Genomic DNA, 17,089 nt, shown 5'->3' on the forward strand with positions numbered 1-17,089 from the left:
CCCTGCCATCTTTATTTACCTTGCACGCACGCACGCACATTCCTACTAATGAATACAGAGCCACTTATGCAAGACACTGAAGGGAGAAGGTGTGCGTTGGGGATTAAAATGGTGATTACACAACGACTCGCCCCCCCCCAACTTTAATTATTCTCCACGCTTGTAGTGCCTTGCATGCACGACATGCATGCATCATGCATCATGCATGATGCATGCGTGGCGATTGGATTACTGTGGGGATTCCCTACGTCATTTTCCACGCTCGGTGATCAGCTTGCAAGGGAACGCGTGCACGCCAACGTCGACGACACGACACCACCGGGAGGCCATCGCGCTTACCTTTTGACGCAGAGGCAAAAAAAACAGACACCCAAATAGCAGCAGGAAGACGAAGAAGGGATCGCGCAGGTTCTTCTCCCCTGCTTGCAGCTCGTTATCCCCGCAGTCCAAATGAGGCGAGACGGGCGGGGTGCAGCGGCGCTTGGCGTGGGCCCCTCCCGCACCCACGAGCACATCCACCAGCGGTCGGGGAGAGTCACGTCGAGCCGGGATGGATGAATGACTAGATGGCCGGACGGACGGACGGACGGATGAGTGGATGGTGGTCCCCGACAAGCAGACCGCCAATCCCCAAAATATACCAAACAAGTGGCTCCTCCTACTGCACTTTTGCGGTGGTTCTGTGATGAGCAGGCATGCATGGAAACTTGCCCGCGTTTTTGAGTGGCCACATGACGTCTTCAGGGGTTCCTGTGCACAGAGATTTGGGAGGCGGGCGGGGGGGTGGGGGGGGGGAAGCTGGTGCTTGCCGCAGAGCGCGAGGGAGGACGATTGCCACTACAATGGCGCCCCCTGGCAGGCCATGTGGACGACGTGTAATCACTCCGTTTTTGGCTTTGATTATCATGATTGAGTTGGCAAGTGTTTCATGTATTTGAAGTTGTTATTCTTTTTTTTAATGATCATTTCTGATATTTCTTTTCCAATTATATTCTGGATTTTATATACTTGTGGCTGCCAAAATGTACAACCATGTGGACCGGTTACATTTTTTTAGGCACTTCAGACTGTGGGCGACCTATTAGCATGTCGGCCTGGCAGTGCAATGCTCGAGGGTTCGAACCCGGGCTGCCTGTGTGGAGTTTGCATGTTGTGTGGCTTTTTTCAGGGTGTTCTGTTGCCTCCCACATTCCAAAACCACGCATGCTCGGTTAATCAATCACCTCAAATTGACTTTCGGTGTGATTGTGACTGCAAATGGTTGTCTCTGTGTGCCCTGCCATTGGCTGGTAGCCAGTTCAGGGTCAGGGTGCCTACTGCCCGAAATCGTGATTGTTTTTGTTATGCTAACTACTTGAAAGTGGTCCAGCTTTGTGCAGAATAATGAGTTGTTGTTTTTTTTGTTAAACATTCATATGATAGTTTTCAGGCATTTGATTTTGTTCCATCAAAGCTCATCACGCAGAGATCATCAGTACAAAAACAATACTGAAAAATACTCACTGACAACATTCTTCATCATGATTAAAATATTACACGATAAGCAGGCGGGTACAATCTTAAAACGCATTTACAAGCAAACATTGGTCACCCTCATATCACGACATTCAGATATGCTAAGCAGATAAAGAAGCAAACAATCGTATATTTTATCAACTTGAACAGGAGACGAGAGAAGCGTGGTAAACTCTGGAATGGTCGCCAATCAGTCACTCGGCACATCTGGAGAAGCGACTATTCATTGTCCCGATGTAACGGGGCATGTTTTGGGCCCAAATTCAAACAGCCAAAATCTCGACTGAAGACGCCAGAGTCGAGGTGGCCTATAGACGTCAATGGTTGTTGGACTACACGTGCCCGGCGGCCGGTGCGGGGCGCATCCCGCTTATGTTACCAAATCAGCTGAGGTAGGTCAGTCTTTGGAGGTTTATCACACAACTGCAATAAAACAATCCAACCAACATGTGTTATTGAGGGTATTGCGTAAGTGGCAGATGGGAGGAAACCATGAGTGGCGCGTTACCTTTCAGTCCGTTTGTTTGCAGCCAGCATGAAGCGCTTGTTCCTGGCGTCTCTGTGCCTCCTGTGTTTGTATGCTAGCCTGAGCAGTGAGCTGAATGGGGAGGAGGGCTTGATGCTTCTCGCGGGACCACTTCAGTCCCAGGAGAACGTCTTTCACTGCGGTGGTCCCATCCCTCCCGGATCCGGACGCTACTTTGACTCCCTGCGGGGAAGAGGTCTCACCCATTTCCAAGTGCCCCTGTCCTGGCACCGACTCCTGCCGTCAGGTAGATTCTTCTTCCCTTATTTACCTTTGGTATGTCTTGGATGGGAGAACCGCAGCCAACATTCCCAATACGTCCCCCAGGCCACCCCAGGCAGCCCCAACGAGCCGTGGTCAGCTGCTACCGGACCCTGCTGAAGCAGATCTTGAGTGCGGGTCTCCAGCCTCTTGTCATCCTTCACGCATCCGCAGTGCCAGAAGATCTGAAGTCACAGTTTGGAGGATGGGAAAGCCCGGATCTGCGGGGGATGTTTGCCCTCTACGCAGAGTTTTCCTTTCGAGAGTTTGGGGAGTTGGCCCGCTCCTGGGTGATACTCAGCCATCTGGGTGAAGTTTGGCGCGATGGACCACCACCACCCGATGAGACTTATCGGCAAGATCTCATTCAGTTGATCCGGAATATTTACCAACTTTACCATCGTCGCTTTGGAGACCAAGGTGGGTCAGTAACCCAAACTGGTTGACTTCCTGTTCAATTGTATGCGCGGGGTGTGAGAAACCTTTTCCATGTTAGGAAAGACGTGTCCACCCAGGTAGACAGTTCGATGTCAGAATGTGCTGTGACACTTGAAGGATAGCTGAAGCTAACCCCTTAGCGGGGTCCTATTCCTAACCCTAAAACAGAGTCCTAATCCCAACCCATCACCCTTTCCCAGGAGCTCTAAAATCTCCTCCCCTCTCACACCCTGACCCTAAAGCCTAATCATAAGCCATTACCCATAACCTTCATTCCAAACCTAATCGTAACCACCTCAACCTCTCCTCTTCCATACTCACAGGGAAAGTTTCTGTTGGGTGGAGCGCAAGTGATAACGGGCTTCTTTCACCGATCCAAACTTCACTCACAGTAAGAGTCATCTGCTCTCTTGTTTGCGCTCATCCTCCAAATCAGTTCCAGTCACGGTGCCATTGCAGTGCGCTCGTGAGCTGAGGGACACCATTTAGATTGAACTTTTGTCTCTGCCGTTTTGGATAGATGGACTTCCTGTCACTGCGTTTCGAGTCCAACTGTGCCTCCACGTTTAATTTGACTGAGGAGCTGTCCAAGTTGAAGGTGCCGTCATTGTACAAAATTGTTCCTCCCGGACCTCTTTCCCTATAATGGTCTCATAAATGACTTTTTGTGTGTGCGTGTGTCGTAGATGACCAGTCAGAATGTGCCCATCCTCATACACAAGATGACACTCTGTGATTGTGCTGACAGTCGCTTGCAGGTGCTCGGAAATGTCTTACAAGGTAAAAGTCATGCAAGGCTCCACGAGTTGTTTTGTCGTCGCTGACGGTGTACTGGTCCACTCGCCTGCCTTTTGTCCGGGCAGCGTTGGATCGGTTCCCGCTCAGTGACGGTGCGGATGTGGGTGCGAATGGTCATTTGTCTCTATGTGTGCCCTGCGACTGACTGGCGACCGGGCGAGTCAGCTGGGAGAGGCTCCTGCAGCAACTCCCGGGTGTCAAGTGTAAACTGCTTTCGATCGGTCCAATAATCATGAATTTCTTGAACTCTCGACAGTACTCCGTGGCAACAGTATGAAAATAGAAGGATGTGACATGATGGACGTGTTAGGCACGATGGAGACGGAGGATCTGCCTACCAGGTAACCCTTTGTACAGACAGGGTGGCCCAGACGTTTCCATGCAATGTCATGTACTCTCCATGCTTTCAGGTTTCAGAAACTCGAGGTGTCGGGAAATACTTCTGGCCCATCCCGCGTTGCGGGATTGCTGTATTTATTTGGGGGCATTCATGAAGGGCCTTTCGGGGGCCTAAATGTGACCGACACCTCACAAACCTTAGCAGATGTCTGCATCCACCAGGGAATGAAAACTCAGTGGCGCCCTCTGAAAATAAATCAGCCACGGAGAGCAGTTTCTGCGATCCGACACAAAATTGGTCAGTCATGTCCATGAGAACAGCAGGCGCAATACAGGCTCAGGGGACCCGGGCTATCCGTGCCTGAAATTGGACAGGCAGTGGTCCACGTTGGATTCAATTCCAGACATCGTACATCATTACGAGACACACAAAAACCTCTAACACATTTGTGCAACCAAAATCCAACAGGATGTCAGCAGTTTGATTCCAGGCCTCATACTTGAACAAAATCCAATAATGACAGACAAATGCTGGACAGATGGGCAAGGCTAAAATGCCAAGCCTTTTGATCTGGGAACAGTATGCGGTCAAGGTTTCCTCGTTCAAAGGATCCAGCGTGAAAAAGAAGCCCTGCTTGCAGTTGTCAATGTCTTCTTTTGTGTTTTCTGTAGCCCCGGCGTTCTTGGCTATTCCAGCGGAAGGACAAACAGTTACCAGACTGTCTGGGATAAATTTGGGGTCCAGCTTGAATCCGAACGTGACCTTTTCCTCAACGGATCCTTCCCCTCGGATTTCCAGTGGGCCACCTCCAGTGAGTCCTTCAAAGTGGAAGGAGGCTGGGCCGAAGGTGGCAAGGGAGAAACCATTTGGGATCGCTTCGGCCACGAAAATAAAGTGTTTGCTAATCAGACGGCCGATCAAGCTTGCGACAGTTATCACAAGGTGGATTACGACGTCTACCTCCTGCGAGGTCTCCGCGTCAACACCTACCAGTTTTCCATCTCGTGGGCCCGTGTTTTGCCCTCAGGCTACCGGAGGAGCCGGTCTCATAAAGGAGTGCTCTACTACCAAAAACTAATCGATGCTCTCATTGAGTCGGGAATACGACCGGTCGTCACCCTGTTCCACTGGGACCTGCCCCAGGAGCTCCAGAATCAGGGCGGATGGACAAACTCTTCCATTATTGAAGCCTTCAAGGACTACGCCGACTTCTGCTACTCCGCTTTCGGAGACAGGGTCAAGACCTGGAACACGTTTAGTAGTCCTTGGGTGGTGAGCCACGCCGGCTATGCCGTGGGCAAGCACCCCCCCGAAGTCCAGGATTATGGGATGGCCTCCTACCAGGTAAGAGAGAATTTTCTTTTTTCTTTTTTACAATTTCAAACGGTTCCAAAGGTGTTGCGATGCACGGTTTCGGACAGTCAAAAGGTCAATAATACATAGTGGATGAAGAATTAACACACAATTTCATCCACTCGTCCAGCTCTGGCCTGAACCGTTGTGTCGCACACAAATGCCTAGTGTTGTTACGAGCAAGACCGGGGATGAAGCGGAGGTGTTGTGAGGAAGCCAAGACTCCTCAGTATTCCTAATTTAGAATCTTTTTCGTGTGAATGTGGCTCTGGATGTTTGTCCAGTGCGGGGGTGGTTGTGATGTCACAATCCGGCAACATTTAGACCAGCTGGCTCCCAAACACATTTTCTGAAAGCGGTTTTGGTTTGGTATTTGGTATTGTTGATTTTAAACGTGACGACGGGTGGGCAGGCCCTCCAAAGATGTCTCGGGAGCTGGAAACATTTGAAATCAGCTGTCTCTCCTTGCTCTTCCAGGTGACTCACAACATAATCAAGTCCCACGCTGAGGCCTGGCACGTTTACAATGACAAATACAGAAGCAGACAAGGCGGCGAGGTGGGAATCGCGCTCAACTCTCACTGGGCTGAGCCCTCGGACCCCTCCGGATATCGGGACGTGGAGGCGGCCTACCGTTCCCTGGAATTCACGTTAGGATGGTTTGCGCATCCCATATTTGTGGACGGGGACTACCCGGCAACTCTGAAGAGTCAGATTGACAAAAAGAGCAAAGAGTGTCCTCATTCCAAACCTGCCTTCCTGCCAGGTTTCACTCTTGAAGAAAGTCGACGGATCAATGGAACAGCTGACTTTTTTGGACTCAACCATTATACAATGCGGCTGATCAACAGCAGTGACGGAGGTTGCGCCGCAAGTCTGCAAGGGGTGGGTGACTTCCAATCCCGTGTGCACCCATCTTGGTCTCCGACAACTTCGGACTGGATCTACTCTACACCCTGGGGACTGAGAAGGCTGCTTAACTATATCGCTGCGGAGTACCTAAAGATGAAAAAAGTACCTGTGTACGTAACAGGCAATGGCATGCCAGAGTATGGAGGGGACCCCCTAAATGACACCAGTAGGGTAGACTACTTAAGGAGGTACATCAATGAAGCTCTTAAAGGTGGGTCGCAGGAATCTCTTGACATATTTTTCGATTTATTTGCAGGGAGGCGGCCTCCCACGAGCAGCAGCCTCCCCCCAAAAACAACATCCTCCCTCAAGCCGTTTACAATTGTCCATGTTTGGAGCTTAAACCGCAAAACCGTCATAATCATCTCGTGCTCAGCTGACAACCTGACACTCTCAGAGTCCAGGGACTCTTTACGGGGGGGAACATTTTCCAAGGACCCCCCTCATAATCCTTATGCCAATGATTCATAACCACATGTGCCACTAAAAACCATAGGAACTGAAAAAAGTTCCCCTGCCATCAGAAAAAAGGCAAATTTTCACGCTTTAAAAGGGTTGCTGTTTATTTGGGGGAGGGGGGTGGGAGTCGTACATTTTTGCAGTCATTTCGGCGTACACCTGAAAAGGTGTATATATACTGTATGTATTTTTTTACTATTATTTTAAAGTTGTCCACTTTCTTTGCCTCATTTTGTAGCAAGACTCCTTGATGGTGTGGATGTGCGCAGGTTCACCGTGCAGTCACTAATGGACGGATTTGAGGGGAGACAAGGCTACAGCCAAAGGTTTGGGCTGCACTACGTCAACTTTGAGGACTCAGACAGGCCGAGGACCCCGAAACAGTCAGCATACTTTTACTCACAGGTTATCAAACAAAATGGATTTGCTCTCAGTCTTCCAGATGGTTTGGACGTGAGGCCGACACAGTTCAAGCCTCCCTCAAAAGCGTTACCTCCTTCAGAGGTTCCGTCCAAGTCCAAGGTTACGTGGGAGAGATTCTCCCACCAGTCCAAATTTCACCGCCAGACCTACCATTATGGCACTTTCCCACCAAATTTCACCTGGGGAGTATCATCTTCCGCTTACCAGATTGAAGGGGCCTGGAATGCGGATGGGAAAGGAACAAGTATTTGGGACACGTTTGCCCACAAACCAGGCAGTATACCGGGTAACGCCAATGGAGACGTGGCCTGTGATAGTTACCACAGACTCCAGGAGGATCTCTACATGCTGCGAGCTCTGGAGGTGAAGTCGTACCGATTCTCCTTGTCCTGGTCCAGGATCTTCCCGACTGGTCTGCGAAGTTCCCTGAATCGAAAGGGTGTTGACTTTTACAACAGGGTCATTGATGAACTTCTGCTCAACGGCGTCACACCGATGGTGACGTTGTACCACTGGGATCTCCCTCAGGAGTTGCAAAACTTGGGCGGCTGGGAGAATTCAAGCACGACTGACATTTTTGCCGATTTTGCGGATTTCTGCTTCTCCACCTTTGGAGACAGGGTGAAGTTTTGGTTGACTTTCAACCAGCCGCACACCATCGCATGGTCAGGGTATGGACTCGGACGGATTCCCCCAAATGTTAGGCAGCCAGGAAGTGCCCCGTATAGAGTGGCACACAACCTCATAAAAGCCCATGCCAAAGCTTACCGTATCTACGATGAAAAATATCGCAAAGCCCAGGATGGCCTCGTTTCGCTCGCCCTCGGTTCTGACTGGGTAGAACCAAAGGCCGTCAACGTTCTTCGAGAAGTGGTGGCTGCCGACCGTGCTATGCAGTTTCAGTTGGGTTGGTTCGCCCACCCCATTTTTAAGAACGGCGACTATCCCGACGCGATGAAGTGGCAGGTTGGAAACAAGAGCGAACTGCAAGGTCTGGCGGAGTCCAGGCTACCAGAATTCACAGAAGAGGAGAGCAAGTCCATCAAGGGAACCGCCGACGTGTTCTGCTTCAACCACTTCACCACAAAGACAGTAAGCCACGCCACGGCTCGGCTTGCGCCTCCGTCCTACGAATATGATCGGGACCTGGCAGAAGAAGAGGTTGGCGATGCACCGAGCACGGCCATCCAAAACCAGAGGGCTGTGGCTTGGGGCTTAAGGCGACTCCTCAACTGGGTCCAAGCTGAATACGGAGATCCGGAGATTTACATCACTGACAATGGGGTTGCCACGGACTCAAAGACAAAGTGGGATGATGCGGCAAGAGTGTTTTACTTCAAAACCTACATTAACGAGGCTCTCAAAGGTAACGTCAGCACTTTTTTCCTTGACGTCGTTTTGGTAGTCAAAGAAAAGGATGAGCAGAATAAAATAAAAGTTGTATCGTTTTTAGATTGGTCGTTATTTTCAAGATCTGCAATTGTGTCGTTTCACCTCTCCGAGGTAGCATCTTATGTTTTCTTGAAATCTGGCTTCCCGCATAATTTCCTCCGTGTTGCCAGCGTACGATCTGGACGGCGTGAAACTGAGAGGCTACACGGCCGCCTCTCTCATGGATTCATTCGAGTGGCTGGAAGGCTTCAAAGTAGGATTTGGGCTGCACCACGTCGACTTCCAGGATCTGAACCGCCCAAGAACACCCAAGTACTCCGCTCATTTCTACCATCGAGTGATCAAGGACAACGGATTTCCCATGCCAGAGGATGAAAAAATACTTTACGGAAATTTTGCCAAAAACTTCATCTGGAGTACTGCAACAGCATCCTATCAGGTAATGTCAAAAAGCAATATGTAGAACTAACCTTTGGGTGTTTTCCACGAATGGGAAAATGAAGCTTCAAATTATCGTCCCGAACTAGTTGCTTTCTTTGTTTTTTTACTCCCCATGATGGCACTGTTGGTCGGTGTGCTCTCAGCTCCATGTTCAACAAAGCGTGCCATATCACGAAGTGGCGAAGGAAATTTGAAGCTTCATTTTTCTTAACGCTCGTGTTTTCCTGAAGTTTCATACTGACTGCTTCTAGATCGAAGGAGGATGGAGGGCCGATGGAAAAGGTCTGAGCATTTGGGACAGGTTTGCCCACACGCCTCTACGAGTGTTCAATGACGATAACGGCGACGTCGCCTGCGACAGTTACAACAAAATAGACGAGGATGTTTCCATGTTGAGGCAACTCAAGGTGACGCATTACCGCTTCTCCATATCCTGGCCGAGGGTTCTTCCCGATGGCACCACCGACTACATCAACGAAGCTGGACTGAGTTACTACAGTCGCCTGGTGGACGCCCTGCTTGAAGCCAACATCCAACCTCATGTATGTAGTACTGCAAGTCGAAATGATAGTATAGATTTATATATATGCATATTAGTCCGGTGAAAGGACACCTTCATCTCGCAGCGTCATTTCATTCCCCCTTTGAAGTATTCCGAGTTGTTTTTGGCTTTGAGTCAAGCCATCGTCTGTTATCGTCCGTGTTGCTAGGTCACTCTGTACCACTGGGACCTTCCTCAAGCTCTGCAGGATATTGGCGGCTGGGAGAATGAAACCATTGTGCTCAAATTCCGGGATTACGCCAACCTCATTTTCAGACGCCTTGGTCACAAAGTCAAATTCTGGATTACCATTAATGAACCGTACAACATCGCCAATGTGGGTCACGGGTACGGAGCCGCTGCACCGGGTAAAAATACACCCTACACCGAATGAAAAGACATTTCTCTCCTTAAGATCAATATGACAAACCCAGAAGATTCGATGCGGCGGCAACTCAAAAGCAAAATCTAAGCAATGCGGCGCTGCCATCTACTGGTGCCTGTTCATCACGACAGTTATGTAGACGCTTGAGCTTTACAGACGAGCTGGGCCGGAGCCTCTTCGATGCCAACCTGTTGAAAAAGGCACTTGCTGAGTAAACGAGTGGAGCCCAGTCATCCGATGAAGACAGGCTTTTAAGATATGTTTGAAATTGTGAAAATATAACTTCAATTACTCCCCAGGAATTAGTTTCCGGCCGGGCACATTGCCGTACATCGTGGGCCACAACTTGCTCAAAGCTCACGCCGAGGCCTGGCACCTGTACGACGATGAGTACCGCAGCAAACAGGGCGGGATCATCTCCATCACCATCAATTCCGATTGGTCGGAGCCCAGGAACCCGTACAAGCAGGCGGACGTCGACGCCGCCAGGCGTGTGGTGCAGGTGCCGCGTTTCCTTTTCTCCATTATTCTTTGCCGCCGATCCGCACGAGGGTCGCGGGCGCCGTCTTTGCGTTTTAGGCTCATTGAAAGAGTGGAAAATGTCCACAAGAGGTAATGTGTGTTTTCCCACGTGACCTGCGATTGACTGGCGACCGGTCCGGGGCATTGACCGCTTCACGACACAGAGACATTCATGTTATTGCAGTTCTACATCGGCTGGTTTGCGCACCCCATCTTTAAGGGAGACTACAGCGATATGATGAAGACCATCATCCGAAAGAGAAGCCTGGAAGCGGGCCTGCCCAAATCTCGGTAATCTCAGGGTCTTTGTTTCAAATTCATCAACATTTAGCAGGCTGATCGCTCGGGGTGTCTTTCTCCAGGTTGCCGGAATTCACCGCCCAAGAGGTAGAAAGAATCAAGGGCACTTTCGATTACTTTGGATTCAACCATTACACTACCGTGCTGGCCTTCCCCGTGGACTTTGGGAACCTTCAGCATTACGATGCCGATCGGTAACGCAACCCCGGCTTCGTTCTCCTAGGTTTGGCCCGCATCTCCCTTCTCAGGCGCTAACGTCAGAAAGCCTTGTCCGATTGTCCCAGAGGCGCAGGGACAATCGCGGATCGTACCTGGCAGGATTCTGGCTCATCCTGGCTCAAGGTCTCTCCGTTCGGATTCCGGAGGATATTGAACTTCATTAAGGAGGAATATGGAAATCCTCCGATTATCATCACTGAGAACGGTATCTCGGAGCGAGGGCCCGTGGATTTGAATGATCTCCACAGGAGCCACTACTACGAAAAGTACATTAACCAGCTTTTGAAAGGTGACCGGCCGTGGCAACCATCCACTTTGCTTTTCGGATCGAGAGAGCTCACGCAACCGTAACGTTCTCCTAGCTTATGTGCTGGACGGCGTGGATATTCGGGGCTACACGGCCTGGTCGTTGATGGACAACCTGGAGTGGGCCACGGGATTTTCAGAAAGGTTCGGCCTCTTCTACGTCAATCACTCGGACCCCAAACTTCCTCGGGTGGCCAAGACCTCCGTGGCCACCTACGCCACCGTCATCGCCTGCAACGGATTCCCAGACCCGGCCACCGGGCCCCACGAGTGTCTCGACCACGAGGCGGAAGGTGCGTTTGATTGTCGGCCGGGCAATTGCCGGGCACGTATCGGCAACTCGGCATTGACTCCAAGAGTACGGTATTTGGAACGGCGGGCTCCATTCCTTTGTTTGCGTCGTACACTGAACACATGTTCACATTCGATGTGGCCGAGTTGGCGGGCAGTGAGCCACATGGTGGTGGCGCCGGTTGGAGACCCAAGTTGGGCGGCTGGCGCAGAAGCGCTACCGTGACGGAGGCAAACAACCGTTCACAGCCGCGGGCAAGACTGAGGTACTTTGTCTTCTTCTCGACAGGGACAACGAGTGCGCCCGCGACGTCTCTTCCACCCGTCGCCCCCGTCAACTTCCTGGGGATCGCGCTCTCTGCTCGAGACGCCGAGATCGGCCTCAACGCGCTGCTTGCTCTTCTCGCCGTCGCCGCCGCGCTCGGTGCCGTTTGCGCATCGTTTTATTTCTTGAAGACAAGGAGGCGTTTCGAGGAAATTTGTTTGACACCCAATAATGAATAACATTTGTTATCTACCGCGTAGCAAGGAAATCACGGTTTCAACTTTGGAGCGACCGGTCGAGTACGCAGGTCGTCCTTCCCGTTAGTTTGTTTGGACTTCAAGTTCAAAGCTTGAAAACTTGGCCCCGAATCCGCGAACGGCTTCTTCCCAAACGTTTAGTCCTCAAATAATGAAACAAATAAAGCAATGGTAAAGCGCTGAGGTTTTTATTTCGTTTCTTAGCAGAAATACTTGAGAAACAAAGTTGGCTATGTATTTATTGCATTTGGCGTAACAAAAACAATTGCTGCTGGGCTACTTCGCAGTAATCGACTTGTAAAACAACGCTGGTCCCAAAACTTACACAGTATCTCAATCTCTAGCTTATGTTGACTGGAAACCAGAACTATCTTCAATTCAAGTAACGCCACAGAACTGCTGGAGGTCAAACTTTGACATTCCAAATTTCAAAACACGAAATCTCAAAACAACATATCCGTCTCCTATAGGTACTCCGAAATGGGGAACAATTCAGGGGGAAAGAAATTTCTCTCCCTCTCGAGTTTGGCTTTAAAGGTCCCCTGGAAATTGTCCAAATGGCCCGAGAATGGCAGCTTAAAACGAACGTGGCAGACTTTGATTCAGGAATGGCTTCTTGAAACTTTTTTATGGGTCTACTCACAAGAGAGGAGCCAACCGAATTTGATGTTGCCATGTGAAAGCGCTCTCGGGAGTTTGAAATGTTTTCGTTCAATCCTGACACTACATTCACTGGTCGATCAAACTAAAAAAAATGCAATTTCTCTAGAAAAATTGCAATGGATGAATTGCTGAAATGTGAACAATTTCAGATCGGGAAGGTTTAAATCCAATGAGGAACGTGGAGGGAACAGAAGGACAAAAAAAAGAAATTTAAGGGGTGGCTCTTTGGCATTCAGGCGATGATGTTCCTGTTCCTGTTGTTGTTGTTTTTTCCTCACAATGCAGTACAAGAGGCTTTTCCAGTGTTTTCAGAATGTCTCCTAACAGCAGATCCACGAGACGTGAAAAGTCACTCGGTGCATTCGGCTATCTCGGCTCCGTCCACGAGAAGGGTGTGAATGAGTCCGTCCCGTCGCTTGCCGCTGCTCACCGCCTTGACGCAGCAGTTGTGCTCGCCCAGGGTGAAATGAGTTTCGGTGCCGTCGTCCACAAACTCGCCCTTGGAGACGGCAGAGGACGCAGTGAGAAGATGAACGTTTGTCAGGGCGGCTTGCTGCCTGACCTCATTTGCCGAGCGACTCCGTTCCTTTGTTTATCGTCTCAACTCAACTCGAGTGTATTTCGAGAAAACAACAAAGGCCGACTACAAAGTGCTGCACGTGGAGCAAAAAAAATTCGCAACAAACAATAAATGAATAACGGTCGAAAGCACAATAACAATCGAGCCAAGTCTCAAAAGCCACAGAATAAAGATGACGAGGTTGAAAGATGGGACAGCCAGGAGGCTTGCCGAACGTTCTTTCCAAAGAGAGAAAAAGCTCCGCCCCCTCGGAGCCTGCGCTTAGCTCTCGGAAACTCCCCTAGTGTCCGTCCGGTCTGCAGACCTCAGGCACCGGACGGGTGCGGAGGAGCATTTCAGACCATTTCAAGATTTGAAAACAAACCAGAGGATCGTAAGAACAACTCGAACATGAGCCAGTGAAGGGACGCCAGCGTCGCACTGATTTGCTCCCTCTTACGAGTAGCAGTCAAGAGGCGAGCGGCGGCATTCTGGACCAACTGCGGACGTTTTATGGAGGATCGACTGACTCCAAAGTCAAGTGCGTAACAGGCACCCGGCCATGATGCATGAATGACTGTTTCAACGTGAGGCTAGACTTGAGCCGGCTGCCTAAGATGAAAGAAGCTTCGATTGAACAACAATGGCACTTACGGCAGTTTCAATCTTCTGTCCATTGCACCAAACATCCATGGTGTCTTTCTCTGCAAGGCAAAGAAAGCAGGCGGCAGAAGGCAAAAAACAAAGTCAGCGTTTCATGATCATGAAAACCTGACTCAGTTTTTTGAAATATGCATTACAATATTAATAACATGCATGTTGATAGACAAATTGTGTTGAGGTTTTTTGCCCCCCCCCCCCCCTTCCTTTTCTCTTTACACCCCTCGAGGTCAACTTGGAACCTGTCCGCGGGTTACCGGGCGATCGCAATCGACATACTGGGCACCCTTGGTGGAGGTCAATCATCGCCACAATTCAGTGATTTTTGTACGAAAATATGAGCAGTTGCGGTAGGAGGAGGAGCTCACCCAAGACCACCCTGGAATCCATCCCGTCCAGGTTGAGGAGCCAGGTGCTGGTCACCTTGGCCCTGTTCTCCAGGTACTTCTTGAGACTCTTGCCGTTGATGTCCAGGGTGTACTCGTAGGCGAAGCCGCTGACCGCGTCGATGTTGATGGTGGCTTTGGTGTCCAGCTTGCCCACCATGAACGTCTCCTTGCCCACCAGCTTGAACATCCAGTCCCGCCTCAGCACCTCCTAGGGCAGCCAAATTCAAGGGGCCTAATGACTGACGGGTAGCTCTTGAATCCGCACACCGAGTTGCAACACCTGATCGCCTGATTCGCCATTGGCCCTGGGTGAGATTGGACCGCCCCTTCAAAACGGGCCGTAATCCTTGATCACTATTTGACAAAAACAGATTCCGTAGACACCCGGGGGCGGGGGGCTGTTTTCAAATGCCAAAAATGCCACCATGTACCTTTCCGTCGACGTAGATGACCCTCTTGCCGGTGGTGGTGCCGTGCTCGAAGGCGATCCTGTGGACCCCATCGCTCAACGCGACGTCCCATACGGCAGCGAGGTCGCCGGACATGCTCGCTGCTGCCGCTGCCGCTACTGATGACGACCGCAACACAACCTTGGCGAGGGCTTCACTTCACTCTGGACGTCATAGAGCGAGCTAAGGAGCTAAATTAACGCCGACAAAAGAAACGCGGTGAACAGCAATAAGGATTAAGAATCCTGCGAGTGATTGAGGTTGGTTTTCAGTGTCATTTGACTTTCCAGTGTGGGATTTGTTTCCTTTAAAAATAAAAGCAACCGCCCCTCGCGCAAGACAATAGTAATCCGTACTGTTCTTTCGTTCATGTCCAACAAACTTAACAGTGGTACTGCCATAACTTTTAATATTAAATAGATGCGCATCGATCGGTTTTCGCTCCAGGCAGCCTATAAATTACAAATATTTTGAAAGAGAACCGGAAACACCACTGCATGAACAGCCTTCAACACCGGAATCTTTGTTGTTAGCTTTTACCGCTAGCAATCGTCAGTGTGCATGCCTAGAAATAGTTTTTTTAGAAACCAGAATTTGACTATGGCTTTTATATTTTGGAAATTACCTTAAATATCTGGCCAGATGGGCTCAAGCAAGTATTTTCGACTTTTCGACACTAGTTTGCGACGTGAGCTCGAGCAACATGCTATTCTGTAACCATAGCAACATCCGCCCACGTGTAAACTTGGCCCCGCCCTTGTCAGTGGAACGCGGGTTTAAAAAAATCGAATCTCGTATTTGTCCGTGGCTAATTTACATGTTGTATCGCAACAGTGTTAGTCAGCAAGTGGGCTTGGTTTTGTGTGCTGGACAGTACGGAAAAAACAAACTATGTTGCTTGGAGCGTTTTAGTGTTGCATTTCCTTCTTCAGCCAGGAAGGGGCAGTAGTAGATGCAGAATCGAGCAACTTGACCATTTTAAAAAAATCTCTCAACATTCTTACCCACAAAAATGCATTCGGGAACGGACGCTGTACATAAATGGTTGAAAGTCAAGCCATATCGCCAAAACCAACGACATATTGCTTCAAATGGCCTCAAGGATCAAGCCCAAAAGTGTGTCCGTGCCCTTGGCGTGTACTTGGAGTGTGGTTTGGGCGCGACTCAGCCAGAGCATGTCAACTGAAGGAGGGAGCTGCATGAATGTCACTGGATTATTTCGATTTTTTTTTTGTAACCCTCGCGCTCATTTCATTCCAGCACTTGGGACATGTCCACTTGTCTCACGCGGCCTCGGTGTTTTGATTGTACGAAGGAAAGCAAAGATCTTTGTTTGAAAACGGGGCCAAGTTACAGTGTTTGCTTTTGTGCTTTTGATGGCCAGAGATTAAGATTGTGGACACGGGGCAGAAAGGTCCTGCCTATGCATTGCGTCTGCTCGCTGGCGTTTGACAACAATTCCCGTTTTTCTCGGAGAAGGTCTTTGTCTTTGCGGCACCTCGCACTGGACATTTCGAGTGTCTTCTGCAAACGCTATCGGCGTCGCAACGTTGTTGTTTCCGATATGTGAAGCACACCGACTGTCCAGGTGCGTATGGTTGGGCTCATTTTCAGGGCCTTCATTCAGACGAAGGTGCAATGGAGACGGGCTGGCCGGTTTGCATGACACTGGCTTTGACCCCCGACCTCTCCGCTGCATTTAGGTGAGTCGCAATCAAATAAGACGAGTATAAAGCAGCCATGGAAATGTGCAGCGGAGTGTTCCTCCGTCCAAAACAGAAGACGGCTTGTGGCGGAGAAAAGCCCAAAGGTATCAGTGTCACTGGCACAAAAGCACTCTTGAGGCCCCTGCCGCTTGCCGGCGTTCCTGTCAAATCAGCCAAGGCGCAGCTGGCTCTCGCTCGGAAGGCCGCACGGACAAAGATTGGATAATCGCAGGGCAAAACGCTTCGTAAACGTTGCTCGCTCGTCGGGCTTGATTTGCAATGACGTCTTGATCATGAGCTCCCAACTTTCTAGTTGGGGGCTCGTTCGAGCTTTACGAGCAGCGAAATGAACGGCGCCTCGACGCGAGCCCGCTCACGCCTACGTCGAAATGTCGAGATCCGTTCTCGGCGAAGGAGAAGCCCAGTGACTTGAAGACGGATCCCAAACTCTCAAAGATTAAATGCGAGTGACGCAGGCGTATTAAAAAGTTCACTTCAACGGCGCTGTGGGCGGGGACTCCTTCGCACGCCACTAGAGGGAGCCTCGCTCCCATTTCAAGATGGCAGGCTGACACGTGAAGCTCAAGTCCGTAAAGGGCAAGGCGAAGAAAATGCTGCGCCCGTCCGGTCGGCAGCCTGCTCCAACCGGTACTTTGCGCCGAGTCATCTGGGCCCGTTGGAACGCATAGCGAGTCGCTAATCAACGACGTGCCGTAGGT

At 50.2% G+C, this 17,089-nt stretch overlaps 2 protein-coding genes across 3 annotated transcripts; one reads left to right on the forward strand and one right to left on the reverse strand.

The window, feature by feature from the left end:
* Positions 1-284: 284 nt before the first annotated feature.
* Positions 285-12,121, forward strand: LOC127611447 (lactase/phlorizin hydrolase). 2 transcript variants are annotated; one of them, XM_052081975.1, is made up of 18 exons: positions 287-2,288; positions 2,369-2,722; positions 3,064-3,131; positions 3,261-3,338; positions 3,427-3,520; positions 3,795-3,879; positions 4,550-5,222; positions 5,709-6,354; positions 6,841-8,391; positions 8,588-8,856; positions 9,110-9,400; positions 9,569-9,767; positions 10,084-10,286; positions 10,491-10,597; positions 10,669-10,800; positions 10,891-11,114; positions 11,188-11,424; positions 11,712-12,121. In XM_052081975.1, exons 1-18 carry the CDS (start codon positions 2,051-2,053, stop codon positions 11,924-11,926), a joined length of 5,664 nt encoding a protein of 1,887 aa, XP_051937935.1. In that variant the 5' UTR covers positions 287-2,050; the 3' UTR covers positions 11,927-12,121. The 2 variants fall into 2 exon arrangements, 1 of the variants encoding a protein (XP_051937935.1); XR_007965327.1 differs by lacking the exons at positions 9,569-9,767; positions 10,891-11,114; positions 11,188-11,424; positions 11,712-12,121 and having other exon boundaries at positions 285-2,288.
* On the reverse strand, positions 12,117-15,394 carry faima (Fas apoptotic inhibitory molecule a). The gene is made up of 5 exons (XM_052082055.1): positions 15,290-15,394; positions 14,647-14,855; positions 14,195-14,423; positions 13,821-13,870; positions 12,117-13,106 (listed from the first exon to the last, which is right to left on the reverse strand). The coding sequence occupies exons 2-5, from the start codon at positions 14,758-14,760 to the stop codon at positions 12,957-12,959; spliced, it is 543 nt and encodes a 180-aa protein (XP_051938015.1). The 5' UTR covers positions 14,761-14,855; positions 15,290-15,394; the 3' UTR covers positions 12,117-12,956.
* Between the last annotated feature and the right edge of the window lie 1,695 nt (positions 15,395-17,089).

The sequence above is a fragment of the Hippocampus zosterae genome, chromosome 12, assembly GCF_025434085.1.
Source record: "Hippocampus zosterae strain Florida chromosome 12, ASM2543408v3, whole genome shotgun sequence".
NCBI classification, from domain to species: Eukaryota; Metazoa; Chordata; class Actinopteri; order Syngnathiformes; family Syngnathidae; genus Hippocampus; species Hippocampus zosterae.